We start from the raw sequence: 22,589 nt of genomic DNA, 5'->3' as shown, positions 1-22,589 counted from the left end.
GATTACTGGAATATACAAATGTTGAAGGTTTCGTGGAGTAAGTGGTCTTGAACTATAGCAGCGGCTGCGGCAAGTCGCGGGCTCCGGTGACAAATGGTGTCCTTTGGGAGCTACCAGATTATCAGTAGTCCTAAAAACATAAGGCTCATGTCGAACACTCACAAACCATTACAGTTAACGATTTACTTAGTAAGTGTAGTAGCTTTCGTGTGTCCTTTAATGAGACGTTGCAAGGTATTTCATTCTTCTATTTCGTGACCTTTTTATAATATTTATTTCAAAATTCTCCTTAAATTTAAAAATAATGTTTTAAATACCACCAATATTATTATTGTGTCAAGATTTTAATTTGGAGCTCTGATCGAAATAAAGTTTATCATTAGCAGGAGTATTTAATTATAGGCTGTTGTTTGGTTATCTAGTCATTCCGTATTAGCTAAAAGAATATTAATTCTATTCAAGTAATGTATATAAAAGAACTTATTGTAAAGATATACATTATTGAATTATTTCAATTTATTTACTGCCAATATTCAAATGTTGACTCGTGAAGTCTAGACATGACAACAATCAAATACATGGACACATTTTCTTAACGTTGTTCTAGTGTTCAGAACAAGTTTTTGAACGTTTTCACATGAACGTCTGTCACTTTATTTAAAGTACCGTACTGAAAGAATTTATTGCACGTTCTCCCAAATATATTTATGTACTCTGGAAATCTAGAATTCCCACTGTTTTTTTAGCGTGTTCTGAAACTTATTTTTCTTAAACACGAATAAAATGGTTAAATAATTGTAATTATAATAATTACTAAATAAGTTAATTTAATACCGATTCCTTTAGAACACCATTCCTAATAAGAAATAAAGATAAGTGGTTAATGTTTATATTAGTATGTTTTAATACGCTAATAACATGAGAGACGATAGAAAGAATTAAACCAAAGGGAACAGTTACGCGGATGTTGGTGCTAGGAAAGAGAAAATAGGAAGATTGTGTGTCTGGACATTGAGAAAAATATGATTATAATGATGATTAATAAGTTGTTTGTATTAGTGTAAATAAAAAGATTTACCACGTGACTCCCATAAGGGATTACAGTTTATTAATTCATGTCTAAACATACTCCTATGAAGGTTGTCATCCTTATTTCAAAAATCCACTAAATAAATAATTATTCGTTTTCCCTCGGTCTTGATAGAACCATTTTATTTTTTTAAATACTCTAGTTTTTTTAGTTTTTATAAATTGGAATTTCAAAATATACCCAGTATTTAAAAAGATGTGACTGTGTTTAAAATACAATATTACAACAGATTATCTGCAACTAAATTTTACTGCAAACCCAAAGCTACCATGAAAAAATTTAACGCTTCTGTTTTTCTGTTGTTATAGGGTGTTTTTGTCAAAAAACATGCCTATAACAAGCACACAATTGTTAACTATAGTATTATGTTCATTAGTTACGTTATGTCACTTATACCAAAACGCAATGTCCATTACTTTCTTTTTTGATCTCTCAGAAGACTATCATTGGTGACATAGGTCCTACATGTCTCCGTAATTGAAATTTCTGTTTATTAAAACATAAATCCGATTTAACAAGGATTGTTTTTTTACTCAAATTATTTGCTTAAATTCCTTCTAACATTTGTTCGTAAACTATACCAGTGTAACTTTTAATATCAACAAGTTTAATATACAGTTAATTCTCGTTGCAACACTATACGCTCTTTACTTTAATCCTACTACAAGTATTCCAATAGTCATTGAAAATGTTTTGAGGATAACAGATGTCATGTACAGAGTAACTGATCTCTTGTGGTCATATGCATTAACTTCATGTTTTTTTACTCTATGGATAAATACAAGATTTAATATCTTTTTTTATTTGAAAGGAAGTGGCAAGTATTTCAAAAACCATCCTACCCAGTAATTCACAAAACTGAACAGTCACCATCAACAGTTTTAAGTGGAACCCCTAATTTGCCAGAGCACACGACCTCATAGAGGCAACAGTCACTAGATCAGAAGACTTCAAACGATCCAATAAGCTTTGTTTTGGGCCAGCTCTCAGCTTTTCGTGATCAGAGACCAAACGTGAGCAATTGGTGGAAGTTAATTCGCGTATTGAGAGTGCAGCTGCTGTTAATTTCTAATTACAGCGTGTGTAATCATTTGCAGTAGCCTCGTGCTTTCTAGCCTTTAATCGTATTGGGTTTTTGAATAAAATCCCAAAAAAGACGGACTTGATAATATAGATATAAAAAAAGTTTTTTTTAAGAAAACTTCAATATATTCAAATATTTAGATTTATAAGTAATTGAGTAAACTTTTTTTCTATTTGTGATAACAAACTAGTAGAAACCATATTTAAAATCAGTGTTTATAATGACTCTAATTGTTCGTTTCAATTTGTTTAAAATTAGAAAATATTATTAGTTATTAATAATATTTTAATAACTAATATTATTAGTTATAATTATATTATTAATAACTAATATAATAAAAAGTAACGCACAGGTTACTTTTCCAAACTATTCAAGTAAAGGTTTGATGTTTAGAAAATCTTTACAATATATTTTTATACTACGTAAAGATCTAAAAAGTTCTCTATCTAATCTAGATATACCAAACTCCTCTAGTAAGCAGTACGTACAGTCCTATATTAATTAATTATATATTAACCTTCTCAAGTTCCTCAAAATTGCGACAATATGTCAACACCATGAAATCATAAGGTATCCACAAATTAGCTCCAAATAATATGTAGATAGCTCCAAGAACTCCAGCTAATAAAATATGTAACTCGTGATAATGATTACAACAATGAAATAATTGACAACATTCAGCACAAAAATAGATTGCAAAAAATCCACTCTAACACGTTCACACAAAAAAGCAACTATACATAGAACCACAAAGTTCACAACATATTTTAAAAATATGGATACACTTTGTCTTATAGGGCTAGATAAAATCAGCGACATAATAAATCTCAGTAAAGTCCGGACGAGGATAGTTTTTACAGCAGCGGTGTTTACAGTGTAGCGATAGCCCCGAGTACTATCTAGGACGAACGGGTAAATCATTCAAAACCCACATTAAGGTACACCTTCCAAAGAATACTGCTACAAGTTACGGTCATATTACGCTGAAAATATTATACTATGTGGACACAACTTATAGTTCACAAATTCGGAAAAAATAGTTTAATGTACAAGTATGAAAATTATGATATATACAAGGCTGTAAAAAGTAACACCAACAACATACTGAATGATAAGACAATCGTCCTAAGATATACATAATATGTATACATTTATACATACCTGTAGAAGAATCTATAGACGTTTTGAAAAGAAATCTAACTGACCACATTAGTTTCAACCATCAAACCACACTTTAAATGAATCTATGTAAACTTACAAAACTAATGGAATCACAAAATTATTTTTAATTGAATGATAGATACTACATTCAACACAAGGGCTTGGCTATGGAATACCTATTATCTAGTGTATTAGCTGAATTACAATTTTACGACTACAAAAATGAGTTCATAATGAATGATAGTAGCAAATTTAGAGATACATTAGTTTACTCCTTCAGATACGTGGACGATTCAATATGTTTCTTTACGGGTAACAATAGACAGTTCGTACTGTTCACCAAACATCTAAATAACATTCACCCCCAAGGTCTATCTAGATCAAACGGGTAGATCATTCAAAACCCGTTTAGGAACACCTTACAAATAATACTGCTACACAACGGTCACATTACCCTGAACATCTCACAAAATGTGGACACAACTACTGCAATATAAAAAACCTGCAAATAATTGACAAATGCAAGAAAAGTAGTTTAAAGTCCAAGCTTGAAAAATATACAAAGCATTAAAGATAAACACTCAAGCCAATTCATTGTTTGATACGGCAATAGAAGTGGAAATGATGGGTCAGTGAACAAAGTTCATTTCGACAAGTCCCTTTCTCCATTTGTTGCAAACCGTCTGTTCGACAAATTTCGCGAACATGTGGCAACTAAATCGCGTTGCAGTGAATCAATCGTATTTGGAAATATATGTATTATGACATCTAGGCTACTAAGTGATTTTTTTAACCTACAATAAACAGCTAGTTCGTGAATATCTGACGTCACGGTATTGACGGAACGCGTCGTAATGTCGCAATATTGAGGAGTGTCAGAAGGTAAATTGATACGTTCCAGCAGTGGAAATGAACTTTAACTTAAGTCCTATATTGCTGCTATATTATTTATATTAGGTCATGGTGACGCTAAGCTAGCACTATACAAGATAAGATAGGAAATACCTATACAAGATACAGAAATTGTTTATAATAATACTTAGTTTTGTTCCGTATACTGGAGAGGTTGGGGATATAACAGGTAGTCAAAGTGTAAATCTAAAAATATTATTATCTGTACCGTAATAATTGAGAAAAATTTCACTAGGTAAAAAACCAGTATATAAATCCTACATAGGAATGGTATTCCTTATACTATATAATCTTTGGATTTATACCAGCTGGTTTTAATACTTAAACAAGCTAGGAGCAACTCTCATAGAATTATTTACAATACCGAATAGTGCTATTCTCTACACAGGCTGGTTATAGTAATTTTACAGGTAGTTGTACTGCCCATATCAGATATTGGTAGGACATACGAGTAGTATTAGTCCAAACACAAGCTAATATCATCACCTGTAATGAACTGATTTAGCACTTTTCACTATACCGGTTAGTTGGTATTCCGTAAGCAAGTTATTGGGAAATCATTAATTAGGTATTGGTAATGTCTGTATTCGGTTATGATTATATCAATCAACTAAATACTAACTTAATTTTCCAGTTTTAACTTTGCCGACGAAAAAAATAATCCTGAACTTTAGGGCATCATTTAATACATAGATATATAGTGTATATGATTTTAGATAGTATCTAGTTAAAATTGCTCATTTGACATATTTTTACAGTTAGAGGTAAGGTAGTGCAATCTATTTTGGGTTTGGAAGAATTTTTTCTGTTAAATTCATAGCTCGAAGATAACTTCCCTGAATACAGAAAAGTAGTTATTTTTATCGCTCCCTTTGAATTAAAGTAGGACACCTACGTATCTTTTAATAGGCTCAAATTAATATGGCTGAAGATAAAAATGTGAAATTGTGATAGCAAGTATGTATTGAGGCTCTTTCATTTATAGACAGTTTAATTTTATTAAGAAAACAGATTTTCAAAGCATGTTATTTTCTTAAATTACATTCACTAAATAAATTCCCTAAAGCCATAAACGAATAAAACACATGCCAACCCCTGACATGTATAGCTATAACTCATGTTTGTACTGTAAAAAAAACACATTTTTATCCAGTTTTCATTTGGGTCTAAATACCAAATTGCCTAAATTTCATATTCTCAATGCCTGTAATTTCAAGTAGAGTGATGAATAAAATTTATACTTGTTATATATTTAGGGAAATTATCATAAGGTGGTCTAAATGTAACATAAATATTTTACAAGCCCAAAATTAATTGCACCACCATAAGTTACAGTAAAGATTGCAAAAAATACTAACGAATAGTTTTGCAACAATGGCTTATGAATGGTACTTTTAAAATAGGTGTAATTGGTTTATGGCACAGCAAAAGTCAATTATCAATGTTTTTATCGGTACTTAACTATTATAAATTCATTTTAATAGGTTCCTAAATGATCTAAGCCCGAAAAGTTGAGAAGATCAAAAACAAATTAGGTTTTTATTCATGTCAATCACTTCTTTAATGTATTATAGATCTTCTGATACAATTGGTTTCAATTGTTTATTTAACTTACGGATGTATCTTTTTGTAAGTTATAACTTACTTTACTGTACAAGAATACAGTTACCATAAAGCACATCAGTTTGATATTGTTAAATGAATGTTAAATACAATTCTAAAGGCCATTTAAACCATTGAACAATACTATTAATTGTAAAGATAATAAATTTAAGACGATTATTAGAAATAGTTTTGTACAGAAATACACATTATAATCCTTTTATTACATTGGACAATACACGTGAAATTACAAACATTGTGCGCAACATTTACAACTTTGCTTACAGCGTATTTTTTTATATTATTTGAAGGGGTTTTTGGTATTTGCGAGGATACTCACGTTGCTCACTAGGTGCATGTTGGTGCCGGACGGGTCTCTAACATGACGTCACTCAAAGAAGGTCACGTGACCGTCTCGCCACCCGCACGCGGACACACTGCCTGTGCCTACAGCCCGCGATCCGACCTCCCTCTCACTACCCCAACAATCCACCTCCTCACCTACATCCACCCCGACCATACTTGTATGTGTACACTGCGAGCGAGCGCGGAAAATATGTGATACCACACGATCCAATTATCAACTTTACCCTTATCACATTACGTACTTTTCCTTTTAGCCTTATATTTTAACCGACCGTGTTTTTATTGCTCGTAACTTATCATTCAGTCACTTTACGTTTCCTACAGTTTTCGTAAAATGTCAAACTAGAGGACCTTCGATAATATATACATTCTAAAGGTGGTTAACATATTAATTTCCACAAATATAACAGATTTTCAGAAATTCTTTCCAAACATTTAGAATGTAATTGTGCACATAATATTGAGGAAATAAATTCAAGAATATTTGTACCGAATTACATATAAATATATAATCTTTAGAAATTACTTTATTCGTAAAAAGCTGTATAATTTAAGAATATTGAATCATAAAAGTTAAAAAACGTTTTGTTTTTCGAAAACATACAAACCTTTATTGTTTATTATACAGTTAGAAAATATCAATATTTTACAGACCAACCTGTAGTGTTTTTTCCTGAACATTTAGTTTTTAAACGGGTTTTTATAATATCAAAATATAAAAAAACATAATAGGTAAACAATATTTTTTCAAAACAAAATGTTTTACACTTATTGTTTGCATCACATATTCTGTACGTCATTTAAATTTAATACATGAATGTTTACTGCAGTTATTAGTGTCGCAGCTAGTACGACACAGACCATTTGAACTACAGCATTCTATGTCCATAACGACTTAAACACAGTGCTAAATTGGTACCGTACATACGTTGCTGTGTATTGAAGCTCCGCTCTCCTTTAAAGCTTACTTGCGTCGTATAACAGTTTTGTGATATCTATGTTTTCCAATTTTGTATTATAACAAACTTACGCTGTTAGTACTCACAAAATAACAATTTTAAATGGCTTGACGGTTTTTTGAAACGCGTTATTAAGTATGATCATTAAAATTGTTAGTTGAAAGCATTAAATTTGAATCTTCCTTGTGCTTTTTGTTCCAAATGCATAGTAAATGGATCCGATAAAAAGTGATGTAAAGCTTATATTTTAGTGATTTATTTAGAAATAAATCTTTTAAGACGAAAAATTATGTTTCGTAACTGCTAAAACCTTTTATTGCTGTGCAACATGTTCTAATATACTCGGGTTAAAATGTAAACTTTCTCAAAAATAAAAAGTGTAAAAATATCAACTTAGCAAAAAACATTTTGTAACATGGCTTATCTTGATAACACTGTCTCCATACACTGCTGAACATTGTACAGAGGAATATCAACATAGTTTAAGCGTTTGACTTGCAATGTAAAATAATTCTATGTATCCTGTTCTTTTATATAAAAAGAGAGGTTTTGGATTAATATAATTAAGATTGTGACAACATTTATTCACCGATAAGATGGATGGAGGAGAATGTTAGCACAGTAGATTATACTTGAATATTAACTTTGCATCAACTTTGAAAAGCAGCTTTGTTTGTTTTCTTAAAATTATTGCTTTAAATGTGGCGTAGAAAACTTGAAAACCCGGTCCACATAAAATTGAACATCTTAACCATCTTAACTACCAACCTTTATTAATCATTTATAAATTTATGCCCCTAGACCACTGTTGTGTTAGAAACTTTAACTCTACAATTCAGTAGGTTCTAAGAGTTTTTAGATGGTTGGTAGGACACACTTATTTACTGATAGGAGATGTCGTGTTTACTTGTGTATATTTAATTAAATTTAGTACTTCAGTATCTGTGTCAAGTGATTTTCTAACTACTAACTGTTTCTTAAAATATAAAGTACATTTGTAGAAAAAAATACATTAATTTCATCCATGTTCAAAAGTAGAAAAATAAAACGTTGAGGAACTTTGTTTTAAGTTTTGAGTATTAAGTTTGAGTTAAATTAAATTTTCTTTTAGATTTCTTTTAAACCGAAACTGATATTTATACTATGTTTGTTTCATCAAAAAGTATAGATAAACTTTCTTTATAAAATCTTTCCTAATATAATATTTATCTCACTTTAAAAATCATTTGGTTCCTTATAAGTCGAATTCGCTTAAATACAAAAAATTATAGTGCCTAAAAATAAAATGATTATGACAAAAACATTAAACTTTCTATTCTATTTCGGAAGCATGTTTAATCCATTATATATTACTAATGTAGTAAATAGTTTATTTTAATTTATTAATTGTACTTTGCCACCCTTAGGAACATAAACAAAGGAGGAAGTGCAAAATTATAGAAGATTAAAGGAATGACAGTAAGGGAGCTGGTGCCCACAACACTGATCCTGAATTAAGCTCTCACGTGTGAAAGAGCGTCCTAACCAACACATTTCCTAGAACATGGTGTGTTTAATGTTAATGTTTAATGTAATTAACCATGGGTGATCCCCAGCGATTAATGCTCTAAGCGTCATACGTGAATCTCACTCCAATCCACGTAAACATGGATACCACAAAGACAATGGAGTGTTAGTGTCTATTCAGTAATTTAGGAATAGAGCCTCGTAAACAGGTTTATCAGATACTCCATTCAAGACTGCATCGGATTTACTGATACTTTTCTTATCGGTGTAGTGTAAATAATCTAAATATAAGACACAGCCTAAGCTACCGTGAGTTATAAGGTTAGCATCACGATGCTTCGTAGTGCAACCGGCACGAATTTTATTCTGTGACCACTTTTAAAATTTATTTAAACTTAAATGTTATCCTCTCACTCAATTTATTTTTATAGGAGTGAGATTAAATATTTTAAAGTAGATACACTAAAAATAATTTCTACCTTAAAGAACTGCAACCCAGGCTGTGTCGTTTGGACCCGAGACCGCCGTACTCTTATCTGCACTACCATTGCCTAACAAAGCGCTCGCTCGCAAGGCTGATTATAAATATAAATTGAATTGTAATGCAAAGGCAATTATGTACAGTGTAAAAACTTAATAAATCATGAAAACCCCTCATATAAATATATAAATAGACATTGATAGAGAACACTTACCATTAGTTTACTCTACATAAAGTGCATAACGCCAAACTCCAACGGAATAGAGCGTTGTCTCCCTGGCTTCAAATGCAACAACTTAGTGATCAGACCAAAATATGTCTATATCTAAGCGCGTTCTGTCAAAAAAAAGAACTTGCCCAGACCAATTTTTTTTAAATTACAACATTCAACACTTTTTATTACTTTTACGAATTTTTCTGTCACAACGAAACAAGTCTCCTGATTTAAAAACAATACGCGACCGCACGACGAACAAATACACTCGTTTTAAAAACTTCTATGTTCTATTAAAAAGGAAATAATCTCCTGTCGGTCAAAACGTAAACTCTTAACATACCTGAGTAAACGCTCCGACACACACAATTCACTACGATTCGTGGAACTAGTGGATGGTCGATCCATTATTGTCACGCACACTCTATCCAAACTACAGTACACAATATCTTGTGTAGCACTGACTTCTGCCCAGGAGCGCTCAGATAACAGATACGTTCTCAGTCCCCGCTGCAGATAATATTTACAGATATCCAGACATAGCACCCAAACAGGGCATTACAACATTAAAAACTTAACTATTTATGAATATACCCCCTAAAAACAAGTTATTTATAATTTGTAATCCCTAAAACCATATAAATTTGTGTTCAGGAGGATGAGCAGAATACGCTGATAACGTCAAACTAGTGATTTGCCACGTCCAACGAACTATACTACTGGAACGCGCACTGCCCATAAGCAGCATGTTGTGTTTTCCGGTCGCACACAGCTGTGCGTTACTGGTGTATCCATGGATTTGCAGGCGCTTAAAGTGGGCAAGAACTCACCAAGTTCTGTACTCCATGCCAATGATGCTGATCTTAGAACACATTAACTTTTTATTGATTTTAAATCTAAGGGTAAATTAAGTAGATCAAGTGATGATGTACGGTATTGAAAATTGTAAAATATTATTATTATTTACTCTAGTTATCTCAAACAAATGCGACCACTTCTAAATTGACAGGAAGCCACGAGTTACTTTGAATTAAAACTGTGACTAAACTATTTTTTTTAAATAATATCTCATCACATCGAAAAAACAAAAACTTTTGACATTAAAAAAGAAACCAACTTAGAAATAAGGCAAAAATATTGGTCAAAATAATTTTATTTTCTAACACGTAGATTAAGTGTGTCATGTTTGTAAATTTTTTGTAGTTTATTTTGAAATAAAATACTGTCAATAAAAAGTTGTTTTTTTTTTCATCTGGGTAATATTTTAATGCCTGTAATATTTGTTTCCGACTTTGTAAGAAAAATAAAAGTCAAAATCTCAGTTATTTTGATATTGCACAAAAATCAGTTTTTTTAACAGAAAATAAAAATCCACGGTAAAAAGCAGCTACTAACATTTGTAATAATAAATAAATTGTAGTATCTAACAATTGTATTAAGTCTACAAGGCGTTTTAAAGTGATATTAGATCATTACTATAATGCCTGCCATATGGGCGGAGTTAGTTCTTGCCCATTTCCAGCGCCTGCAGACTCGGAACGCAGCCCAGGATTTCGGCTCGGTTTCTCCGGCCCAGAGCGCGTTCCATTATTATAATTCGTTGGCCACGTCGGCCTTTAACCTTATAATTTCCAAAGAGATTTAACGTCGCAACTGAAGAGACAAGCAGGACAGTCAAAATTATTGACTGTTTTACTATTTGTTACAAAACATCTGAGTCTTATCATAGTTATTCACTTTACACTATATTGTCTCAATCCATACACTAACACATGTTACAATGTAAACAAGCGATACGAGATCGTGTACAAGAATAAGATTAGGTATGGACTTAATTGGCCGGTATAATATAGTCAAACCATAGAGATTCACAATGAAGGGCAAATTAAATAAACAGTAGGAAACAATAGGCCAGGAGGAGTGAGTTATATGTTGAGAGCGGATGGAGTTACGTCTCAGTTCTTAACGTTACCAACACAATTTGTCATTTATCAGTGAACCCCATCTTACACTCATTTGTTATACTATTACAGCACATGTACACTTGTACACCTGTTATAATGGAGGTAAGAAATACATTTACGGGCTCTATTGGCCGGTATAATAACGTCGTAACGTAGAGTTACACAATAAAGGGTAAAGTAAACAACCAGCAGGAAACAATGGACTGGGAGGAATGTGTTATTTATTGAGAAGGGAGAGAGTTACGTCACGGTCTCTAACGTTACCAGCCAGTCTTGTCATTTATCACTGAACATCCCCCATCTTACACTCATTTGTACATCTTACACTATACCATCTCAGACCGTGCACACCTGTTACAATGGAGACACGAGACAAATGTTTGAGGTTTTATTGGACTCATTCTCATTTCCAGGCTCGGTGTATTCTGTGTACAAGTGAATAGGATCAAGTTTGCCTGTTCACTCTTAATGCTGCACTATGTCTATTGGTTTATATGTAAATTAGGTGTGCGCCAATCCACATTTTAAATAACAGTCTTTGCTGAAGTTCCATACAAAATTACAAGTCTGCAACTGATTTCATTCTCAAGGCGTCTTCAGGACAAGCAGAGAGATAGAAGAGAAACTTTGCCAGTCGCCTGATTGGTAGACTACGCAAACGGTCAGCCTGTCAGTTAGAAAGTTTTAAATTCTCATTTTACTTTAAAAACAAATCTGGTATAACATGCACTTGTCTTTTAAATATTGTATTTTGTACATTAAGTAGTATTAACTTTTATCTTTCAGTTCAGAATAACTGTTAATTGTGTGTTAAAAATTAAAAGTTTATCTACTTGAGAGAAGTTATAATATTGGTTGGTAACTATATAATAGTTTAAACGTATCATTCCTAAATACAAACCAAACAACATATAATTTATGGCATAGTGATGTTGATTAATTAATAAATAGTTATTATTTTAAAATTCCTATCCCTCGTTAATTTATCGATTTGTATTTTTAGTAACATCTTTGTTATCTTAGTCAGTCTAATTCTTCAAACTTTTTTATAGGTTCATCTGTATTAATTGCACATAAAATCCGATAAAAAGATTACCCACCTAGTTGTTGATATGGGACACTGAAAAAGTTGACTATCATCCTATTGTTTAAAGTTATCCAGCTCCTGCTTACAAACCCTCTTACCCCGTGAGATCCTTTAGGATCTAGCAGGTGAACAGCTAGCTTGAGCGTGTGTTGTTTGTAGCTCCAAGTTCTTTTTACTATTTTTAAGTAGTTATTTGTAATTATTTCGATTGGTTTTTTTCATAGAAGTGTAAGTTAGTTTTCCAGACCAGGAGGTAATGTTACTTTATCGTTTTGTTTAACTGAAGGTTTGTTATAAAAAGAAAACTATTAAAACTGCTAATTGAGAGTTCACCAGTTAAGACAAGAAATACAAATTCACTGATAAGTGTAAGTATAAAATTAATCCAGTGCAGCGAACCTTATCACACTTATTAATTACAAGGTCTGATAACATACACCATGCGGCAGAGGCCACCCTCACATAAATGTAACTGTCATTGGCACACTGGTTGACCTTGTAGTCTCCAAAGTGTCAGACTCTGTTGGAGCGAAACTTCAACCTTTCATTAAGGAAGCTTTAAGAGGCATTGAAAAAATAAAGGTAATATGAAGTTATTAAATGACTACTTTCTCAGCCCCAAGTACATATGTTTAAGGAGACTGGACGACATTGAACAGTACCAATGTCGAAATAACTTTAGAGCGTTTGTTGTTGAGGAAAAGGTGAAAAGAAACACCGCTCATTGACATTTTTTAAAACAACTTGAATGACTACCTGTCAGTTGAGGACATTGACAGACACATCGTGTAGGTAGAACACAGGATCCCGACCCTGATGGCAAGGTCAAGCCCCGTCCTATTATAGTTAAGTTTGTTAGCTACCGCAAGTTGAAGGTCACAAACTTCTCTGTGAGGGACCTGACCTCTCACCGCCTTCTACTTCTGCGAAAAGTTATTCTTGCTTGTGGACCAAAAAATACATGGAGATGTTTGTTTATTATATTTTTATATATTCTATGCTGTCATGAACACCATTTCTCAATTTAAAACTTAAAAAAAGTTTATTTACTTTAACTTAAAATTATCAAAACTGTTGTTGAATTTTTCTATATTTCGTTTATTTTTGCATATGACTGTAAACTTTAACTTTAAATAATTTAAAATCTGGCTTATTTGTCACATATACTATATTCCTAATTTTAATTAATAATAATCAGTATCGGAACAACTGTATGTGTATTTCTAGGTGCCAATTTTAAATTTGCAGATGTGTAGTTAAGGAATTTTGGTCCTGATGAGATTGACCATTACTGTATATGTATTTATTACTTATGTATGATGATTTATGCACCTAGGCCATTAATTATGTATTATGATGTTTAGGCTTTGTAATCTTACAATAATCTTGATATCATGATTGTATTGGTCATGAATAATAAAGAGATATGATTCTTATATATTTTTAGTTCATTATTTTTAAAGGTATTTGTTCTAAATTTGCTTTTGAGTTAAATAAATTACAATCTAAAATAAGTCTTTATGCAAATCAGGATAAAGTGTTGTCACTTAAAAATAAAACAACACAGACAAAGTAGTAGTGTTGTTTTATTGTTTGTTGTTAATTAAAAAAAAACAAATTATAAATGGATCGCTGTTTTCATGTTGCTTAGTAATGTATTACTGGATAATTTTAAATTAAACTCCTAAAATGCTAATTTATTTGCAATTATTTTATTTTTAGTAATATTTTTAATTACAATTAAAAAATAAATAGTCTGTTAAAAATGTTTTGGGCCATCTACCAGAGTTGGAGCTTGTCCTGGTAGGTCTGATGTCCCGCTCCAGTCATGCCTTTCTAATAGAGGACCTGAACACTGAATGTACTTGGCACTACAAACTTCGACAAAACCTTTGTGAACACTATGTTTCACTCACGTAGTATGACCACACTTAAACACACAGCCAGCTACTTTTAACACTTGGCTCGACATCACGGCTGTTGCTGATGGTAAGTCGCTCACCATGGACAGTGCCCTGTCTCGGGGCAAACATAATCTAATTTTCTGTGTATGTAGATTAAACTTACCAAAGCTTAAGGCTAAATTAGTTAGTACATGAAGTACGATGCTATAAATTATGAGAGTCTTTTAAAGGATGCTGATTCCATTCCATGCCATTAAGTATACCTTTCTAACAATGTTACTGAGTAACCTATACATATTTAAGAAATAGGACAGAACAAAACATTTGAAATTATAAAATTCGCTATTACTACAGGTACCTTAAAAGGAAGACATCTATCAAATGTCTGTGTACTATAGAAAATTCAACCCCGCTCTAATCTGAACTTCAATGAATTGAATTATTTTGTAAATATTTCTATAAGAATTTGAGGGGCTCATGATTTTGCAGCTCAAGTAGAAGCACTGTTATTTTTGTCCCTCCAAATAAATTTAATTTTACAGTTGTAACGAAGGAAGATGTGCTGAGGTCTATCATGGGAAGAACAGAAATGCGATTGGATCTGATAAAATGTATTAAAGATACTCTTCCTTTTACTCCTCCGGTCATTACAACTGTCTTCAATACATCTCTTAATTCATCCACTTTCCATTCTGCTTGGAAATCTGCCTTAGTTATTCCATTGCATAAAGTATCTTCACCAAAATTAGTTACCTTCTTCAGGCCTATTAGCATTTTAACCGCATTACCTAGTTGTCTTGAGAGAGTTGTTTATCTACAGATGTATTCCTTAATAGAAAAATACAATACTCTGTCCTCCTTTCAGTCGGGGTTTCGTTCTCAGTACAGTAAAACCAATTATCTTCTTTTAGTTAGAGACGATATTCGTTTTGAAATTGGTAAAATACAAATTTCTATTTTGAGCCTCTGTGGTTTTTCAAAGGCTTGATTGTGTCTATCATCATCTTCTCCTACTAAAATTAAGTGTTTGCTGGATTGGCTAATATCTAAATGGGTGTCAACAATATGTTAGATCAGAAATCTGTTACTCGAGGAGTGCAACAGGGTTTTGCCTTGGATCCCTTATTATCCTCATTATACATTAATTCCGTTGTTATCAAACCCTCCAGCTATCATTTATACGCAGACGATTTACAAATATACTTTTCTATGTAAACAAAACAAACCAAGATATTCAAGCCTTAAATAACTGGGCACACAAGCACGCACTTAAACTTAATGTATACAAGAAAAAACAATGGTACTGTGATACGTTTACTAAACAATATCGACATTAGCACTGCTCCTAAATTGCAACGTAACAACAAGCTACTTGATTACTGTGACAAAGTGAAGAACGTTGGTTTAGTGATAAATAAGAACGTGACCTGGACTGATCATGTGACAAGTACTTGTAATATAGTGTTGAGAGTTATGAATCCACAGTTTAAATCGTGCTGCATACTAATTCCAAATATACGTAAAATAATTTTACTAAAGACTCCTATTTACACACGTTAACTATTGTGATGCTGTCATCAATGACGACTGCGGCTCTCCGACAGGATCTGGCGGCGTAAACATTACAGCGCAAAACTTATTTTTGGTGTAAAGCGCCAAGATCATGACTCCTCTTTGTGGACAACTGAATTCTTAATCTAACTCATACTCTTGAACTCATATCCTACGTTTATTACATTCTATCTTAAACGCAGGTTGCCCCAGTTATTTGTCTGAGCGTATCTGTTACATGTTCAGTATAAGTGTCAGAGACAGCCATCCGTCGCGGCGCAACTTCGCTTCTCATTCCTCATCATCGTACAACTATCTACAGTAAACTCTCACAGTCACCGCACCTCGATATATAGAGTAATTGATAAGATCGCACGGTTTGACGTGGTTGTTAGGGAACTGTTTCTGCGGGGACGTTGAGGCTTATACCTTTATGTGTGTGAGCGTGTTAGTGCGTATGAGGTTTAGTTATTACCTAAAACTGTGAGTGTCCTTAAGATTATTGATTTTGTATTAAAATATTTAAGAATTATATTAATTTAATATTATACATGACTTACATTACAACACAATTACTTAACTGATATTACTTATTACAATTGTCATAAGTTGGTTTTAAATAATGAAAGAAAAATTCTGTAACTTTATAAATTTATATTTTAGGATATTAAGGGAAAGAGAGGGTCACACAGCCCTAAATTCACGTCAGTAATACAAATTATTTTGATTTTATAACAAATCTTAAAAGTCAACCAATGTTCTAAAAGCATCATGTGGGGCAATCATCATGTCTTAAATACGGCACGTCTCGCTCTACAAGGACTCCTTCATTTGAAGCAGGTAGACAGAGCCATACACCCTCATGTTTAGGCTTTAGAAACCTTTAAAAGTAAAGCAGTCCCACCCATACCAACATTCATCCTTCGCAGTCAACCAGATCTATTGACCAACCCTTTTTACCACATCATTGCGGTTAAAGATGTGTCGCCATAAAGTGTGACATACAATTTAATTGTACCCAAAATAGGTTCTACTAGCAGGTATACACAGTCAAAAGCAACCCAACAGTTACTAATGGTTATTGGAAGATATTCATAACTCTCCAAAGTCTGCACCTAAGCTAAAAGCTCGTTACCAAAAAACACACACACAATAACACCCACTGGTAAAAATCTTAAAATGAATCTCTATAAACCAGTCATTCCTCAGTATCCATCATCAAGTGTTTTATAAATTAATTTCACTGAGAACATCTTTCCGTTGAACTCGTGCAGAAATCTGCTCACGGATGCAAATCATATATAACATTTAAAAAGAGCATTGTTCTGAGTCACCTTACACCAAGATGGTAACACTACAGCAAGATATTAATTTCAGATGAATAGATCATGTTTTACTGGTATGCGCGAAAAAGTCTGAGTCCCAAAGCCAGTCAGTTCCAGGTCAGACTTACTCTCTGTTTTTGAAGGTATGTGTGAAAAGGATCTTTTGGTATATACTATTAGCTATATTCTGTAATAGTGTCAAAGAGATACAAAGGCTCCTTTAAATTTCAACTTTTATGAAAAAATTATAAAGCATCCATAAAGCTAGTGATCGTTTCTGTGATGTCTATCACAGTCTCGTTACTCGTGACCTGAAACTTAAAGGACTTCCACCACGAGTTTCATCAGTGACCTTTCTGGAACGATGAGCATACGTAACCCTGATGTTAGTGATTACCAAGGCGTGCCATTGTGGGTAGGTTCTAATGTGGGTATCCCCTAACAGAGCTATATGCACACAAAACACTACTGCATATTGCAGTTATATCTACCAATGCATTTTAGTTTCAAATAAATTATCCCAAGGTAATTGGGACTAATACTAGAACCGCAAACCCTTAGTACCCACGATTAATACAAGCAGCCCTGCAGTCAGTATCCAGTAGTTTGCATAAAGCGTCACCGAGGAATCTCACATTACTATTACAAATATCTAGCTTTAATCAATATGCAGCTCTTGTAAATATTTGGTTATTTATCAAGTTCTATCTATACCATTGTATAAAATATAATTGTTTCTTTACTTGTGTAAGTCTTTTACTCAATCACGTAAAACCTACGGGACCGATTGTTTTGAAATTGTACATGGACATTGTTATGGTCTATCGATAACATATAGACCTACTTGATATTTATTTTTAAAAAATCGGTTCGGGGAGACTTCAAAACTCTTTTATTGGCTAAGTCACCAGATATTAAATGTATTTTTGTAGTCAACTGTTCTTTGTAAATATTACGACAACACAATTATATGTTTTTAATTAACTATGTACAATTATAAACTACTTTACTGTTATAGTACTGAGAGCAAAGTGTAAGCTTAAAAGCAACAAAACTTCTTATGTAATTATTTATGAGTTCAGAGGATATCTAGATAATAAAAAAGGAAGTTTAAGTAAAAAATATACTTTAACTGCAAATCTTAGCAAATAGTAAGTACATACAATCAGTGACTAGCTTGATTATTAGTGTAATGCAGATATTAAAAACAAATTCACTATGTAAATTTTGATAAAGAGTTAAAGTATCATATAAAACATACCGTAGTCGTTTTTGAATGAAGTATGCTTTTTATACAAACTAAAACATGGTACTAGATATATATTAGATCGGAATAAACCATAAAGACCAAAAGAATATACGTTTTGACCGAAACTGCGTTCTTAGACTTGCGAATGTGTACATATTCTTGAACAGGGCAATAACGCCATATCAACTTCCGTTTCAAAATTATGTACAGCCCCGTTTTTCATTTCATCTTGAGTATGTTAAATGAAAATCTAAAAACTTCGTCCTTAGGATTCCTCCATGATGGCTTAAATAATTTTATTTATCCATTTATCATGAAATAATGGAGATAAATTCGAGGCATTTCGTGATACTTACAAAAACTGTTTCACTATCCGACTTGAGGGCCCAAATCAATGCTCTTTGTACTTAAATATAAAATGGATCGCAAGAAACGGCGGGTAAGTGCTCTTATAATAATATAAAATTTGTAAAGTTAATACGATTGTATGGCATTTTCTATCGTTCAGTGGTGTAGTCACACGTAACAATGTTTATGGATCTGCAATCTGATCATTTGATCAGGCAGAACTACTCTAGCACATATCCATCCATACCTTAGGTTATAATCTAGTTTTGATCTGATTCTTCATTTCAGCCTAGATTATAGTTATGTGCTGGGATATTTATTCAGGTAATTATAACTAATTCTAAAATTCATGAGTGATTGAATTTCATAGTGTTAATCAGGCAATTTATCTTATTTCGGCAAGAGATTTCAGCTCATATAATTACAAGGACAAGGATTAGAATGAGAGATTTCGTCTAGTATCTCTGATGGGCGTTGGATAAATGATTTTCTGCCAGGAATTTCGCCCAACTGTTATTAGGCTTGACTTTATGATATTATCACGATCTTCAACTTAAAAATATACGGTTTCCGCTATAATTGCAAAGCAATAATTGCACCAGGATCTTTATCGATGGGATTTTGTATAATATCAATACCAGCAGTTTTATTGAATTGCTATGAGTTTTGACCACACGAAACCGTCCATAAGTTTATTCCTACAGTCGGACATGACGTCACTGTGATGCGGCTACAAGTGTCTCAGTCAGTGCAAGAGAGCGGAAATGAAGGCCGCGGCAGACAGACAGACAGACTGCTACGGATATCGTAATTTCCTTCAATGTATTTCTCTAAACCCAACATTGTGACTTGGATAACTTGCGCTGGAATATAATAATAGTTGAGTAGTTTTGAACCACAGTAACAAAGAGAACAATACAAAGCATTGTGTTTCGTAAATTTTCTGTTTGACTAACTCGTGATTACATTGTTTGTGTAAGAGTACTACAATATTTGACGAATATGGAAAATATGCAACCCAGTGAAATGAAATTCATTCAACAAAATAAATTACTCTTAACTGTAATGATGTTACGTTTCTGTACTTAGTTATTACTAAAATAGCTATGAATTGATTAGTTCCAAGCCTTTAATATACCAATCGATTTACTGAACTCCAATAATCCTTTATTGCTTATTCAGGTGCAACTAATAAGTTTCGTAATACTAATATTTAAATTTATATCAGAGGCATAGTTGTATTTTTATGGAAAAGTAAAACTACAGAATTATGGGTATAATAACTTAAAATCCCGTTGAAAATCGGACACTGTCGTACGTTCAATGATACTTTATTAGTTAATAAGGAACTGAGATCTGAGAAACTTAGTGTCAAAAACAAATATTAAATTGACAGTGAATTAAACTTGTTTAAAATTAAGCCACCATTACGCTATATGACAGAATCTGTTTTGCATCTTTTTCGAAGGAAGTGAATGGCACTGTTGCCAATGACATGTTTACTTCACGAAAGACAGGAAATTGAATCAGATAGGCGTTTAATTCCACTTAACTTTAAATTATGTTGTGACGGTACAGGTTGTATAAGAACTACAAAAGACTATTTATAGTATAACAGTAATAGTGCACGTTGCACCTTTCAACTTTCACATTTTTGTACAGAGCCCATGAAGCTCACATGCCATTGTAATATAGTACCATTCTTAACAAAGACTTAAGGTATGTATGAACTTTAAAATTTGAATCTGCCGTTTGGTAACAAAATTAATAGATGCAAAAGATTACATCAAACCCCGATTTTATGGCAGGTTAATTTGTAATATTTGCTATATTGGTGTGGTTTTTGGTAGACTAATTGTTATCCCATATTACATTTTTATACCGTATGAATAAATAAAAGAGGAGGAATTAAAAATTTGTAAAATCTATTTTGAAGTAGTCTTACTTCTTGATATATGCAGCCTGTGTCATAACTACAACTTTTCCAACTTACACCGCGTGGAAACATTCGGCTGAACATCTGTTAAAAAAAGTAGCCCCCCACATCAAGACCGAAATATTTGAAGAATTTAGCTATGCAATAATAATAAATACTTTATTGCCTTAGAAAATGTTGTATGTTATGCTTAAAATCATGAACACAATTTTGCAGTTTGCGCAAGTACACACAAAAAATTCTCAAATATAAAACCTGCAAATACAAATGTATTTTGCTAAGTGCTAATCTCGAGAACGGCTGGACCAATTCGGTTAATTCTTTTTGTAAAATATTCATTAAAACTCGTAGTGAATTTATGAGATTAAAAATGTTTATCTTGAATATTTTTGAATTATGAACAATAAACGTTAGAATTTATATGCCATAAACAAAATTTTAATTGACGCTCAATATCTGTTAACGCTTTTAGCTGAAGTTAGCCAAATAGTCTTAAACACCTATGGATGGCACTAGATATATCTTAGATGGAAAGTAGATTACAAGATCCAGAAGTAGTAACTTGTTTAACAAAGTATGTTTTTAGAGCTACATACATATACAGTTTTTTGATCGGAGCATTAAGGCAAACTCAACTGTGGCACCGTCAAGTGATTTTATATGATTGCAAGTTGACCTTTTAACTGAAGTAGGCTTCTCTGAACTACGAATACCATCATTTGTGGTTTTACTAAGTATTATAATGGTTACAATTTAAAGTTTCGTGAGATTCCACGGGTAACTTCTCGTATATTACATGATATATTCTCCTATATTTTTAAAGAATTAAAATTTGAGATCTTTTAACACTGTTTCCTAATGTAAATATAAATATTGAAAAAGAGTTATTACTTGTTAAAGGCTAAAGTAATAGTCATAATGGCTCCAAAATGTAACAGAGTTCATGAATCCTCGTGAAACGCTACTCACCAACAGGGTAGTAGGCTACGTGCACCAATTCCTCATACACAGTCATTTCTTATTTTCACCAGCAAGTGTGTAAGGTCCCAATTTTGAGTTTTTTTGTAGAACAGTGAAATACGTTATAATTTTATCGTTTAATTAAACGAACTAGAAGAAAGAAGGCAGTTTAATACTGTGGATGTAATAAAACTCGCACTGCGCGCTACCGTTGCGGGCCAGCTTGTAGTTGCCTCCGCAGGAGGCGCTAAGGATTGTAGCTGCCGTCTCCTAGAGCGACTAATATATGGACCTGCGAGGGCATGTCAAGGAGTGATACGAACGACTTCGAGGTGTACGCGTTAACGAGATACGACCTACTACTCAGTGGACTTCAATTATTTCGCTAGGCAATACATTTCTCGGGTTTAAATAAATAAAAATTTCACTGCTTGTAAAATAAAATTAGAAATACAATTTTGCTTGCTTGATTTGCTTGGCTTGCTAAATTTTTAGTAAATTGTAATTAGCTTATTTTGCGCCGCATGCGCAAGACTTTCCATGCATATTTTATCTAATTTGGCACGAATTTAATATTAAGTATTCTGTTAAAAATGTAATCATCTTCATCAACAGTGTCGTTTAATTTAAATAGTTACAGAATATTTAAAAACTAGTTTTAAAATATCTATAAATAGCACTTAAATTAAATTGTTTTAGATTAAAAACCCATTTTTATTATTAATCTATTAGATTGTTGTGAAAATCGAACCTGTCTCAAATAAATTTAGGTTTCCCTAAGTTTTAGATTTGCTGACAAATGCAGGTCCTAACTATAAATTGCGAGTTAATTAAATTCTTTTCGATTAAAGAACCTTTATTTTGGTATTAGGCTCTTGGACTGCTGTGAC

The 22,589-nt window shown here is 32.6% G+C and overlaps 1 protein-coding gene across 2 annotated transcripts in view; it reads right to left on the bottom strand.

The window, feature by feature from the left end:
* LOC124354623 (regulator of G-protein signaling 7-binding protein) overlaps nt 1-22,589 on the bottom strand; it is a 516,079-nt gene that overhangs the window by 419,727 nt on the left and 73,763 nt on the right. Inside the window, exon 1 of one of the 2 annotated variants that reach the window (XM_046805231.1) lies at nt 6,190-6,310. The exons of the other annotated variant lie outside the window; for it this stretch is intronic. Coding sequence (XP_046661187.1) covers nt 6,190-6,207 — 18 coding nt within the window. The 5' untranslated portion in view covers nt 6,208-6,310. Of the gene's footprint in view, nt 1-6,189; nt 6,311-22,589 lie in introns of those variants that run through there. 2 annotated transcript variants of the gene reach the window in all.

Source organism: Homalodisca vitripennis, chromosome 2 (assembly GCF_021130785.1).
Source record: "Homalodisca vitripennis isolate AUS2020 chromosome 2, UT_GWSS_2.1, whole genome shotgun sequence".
Classification (NCBI taxonomy): Eukaryota; Metazoa; Arthropoda; class Insecta; order Hemiptera; family Cicadellidae; genus Homalodisca; species Homalodisca vitripennis.
This window is presented reverse-complemented; position numbering and strand designations above follow the sequence as displayed.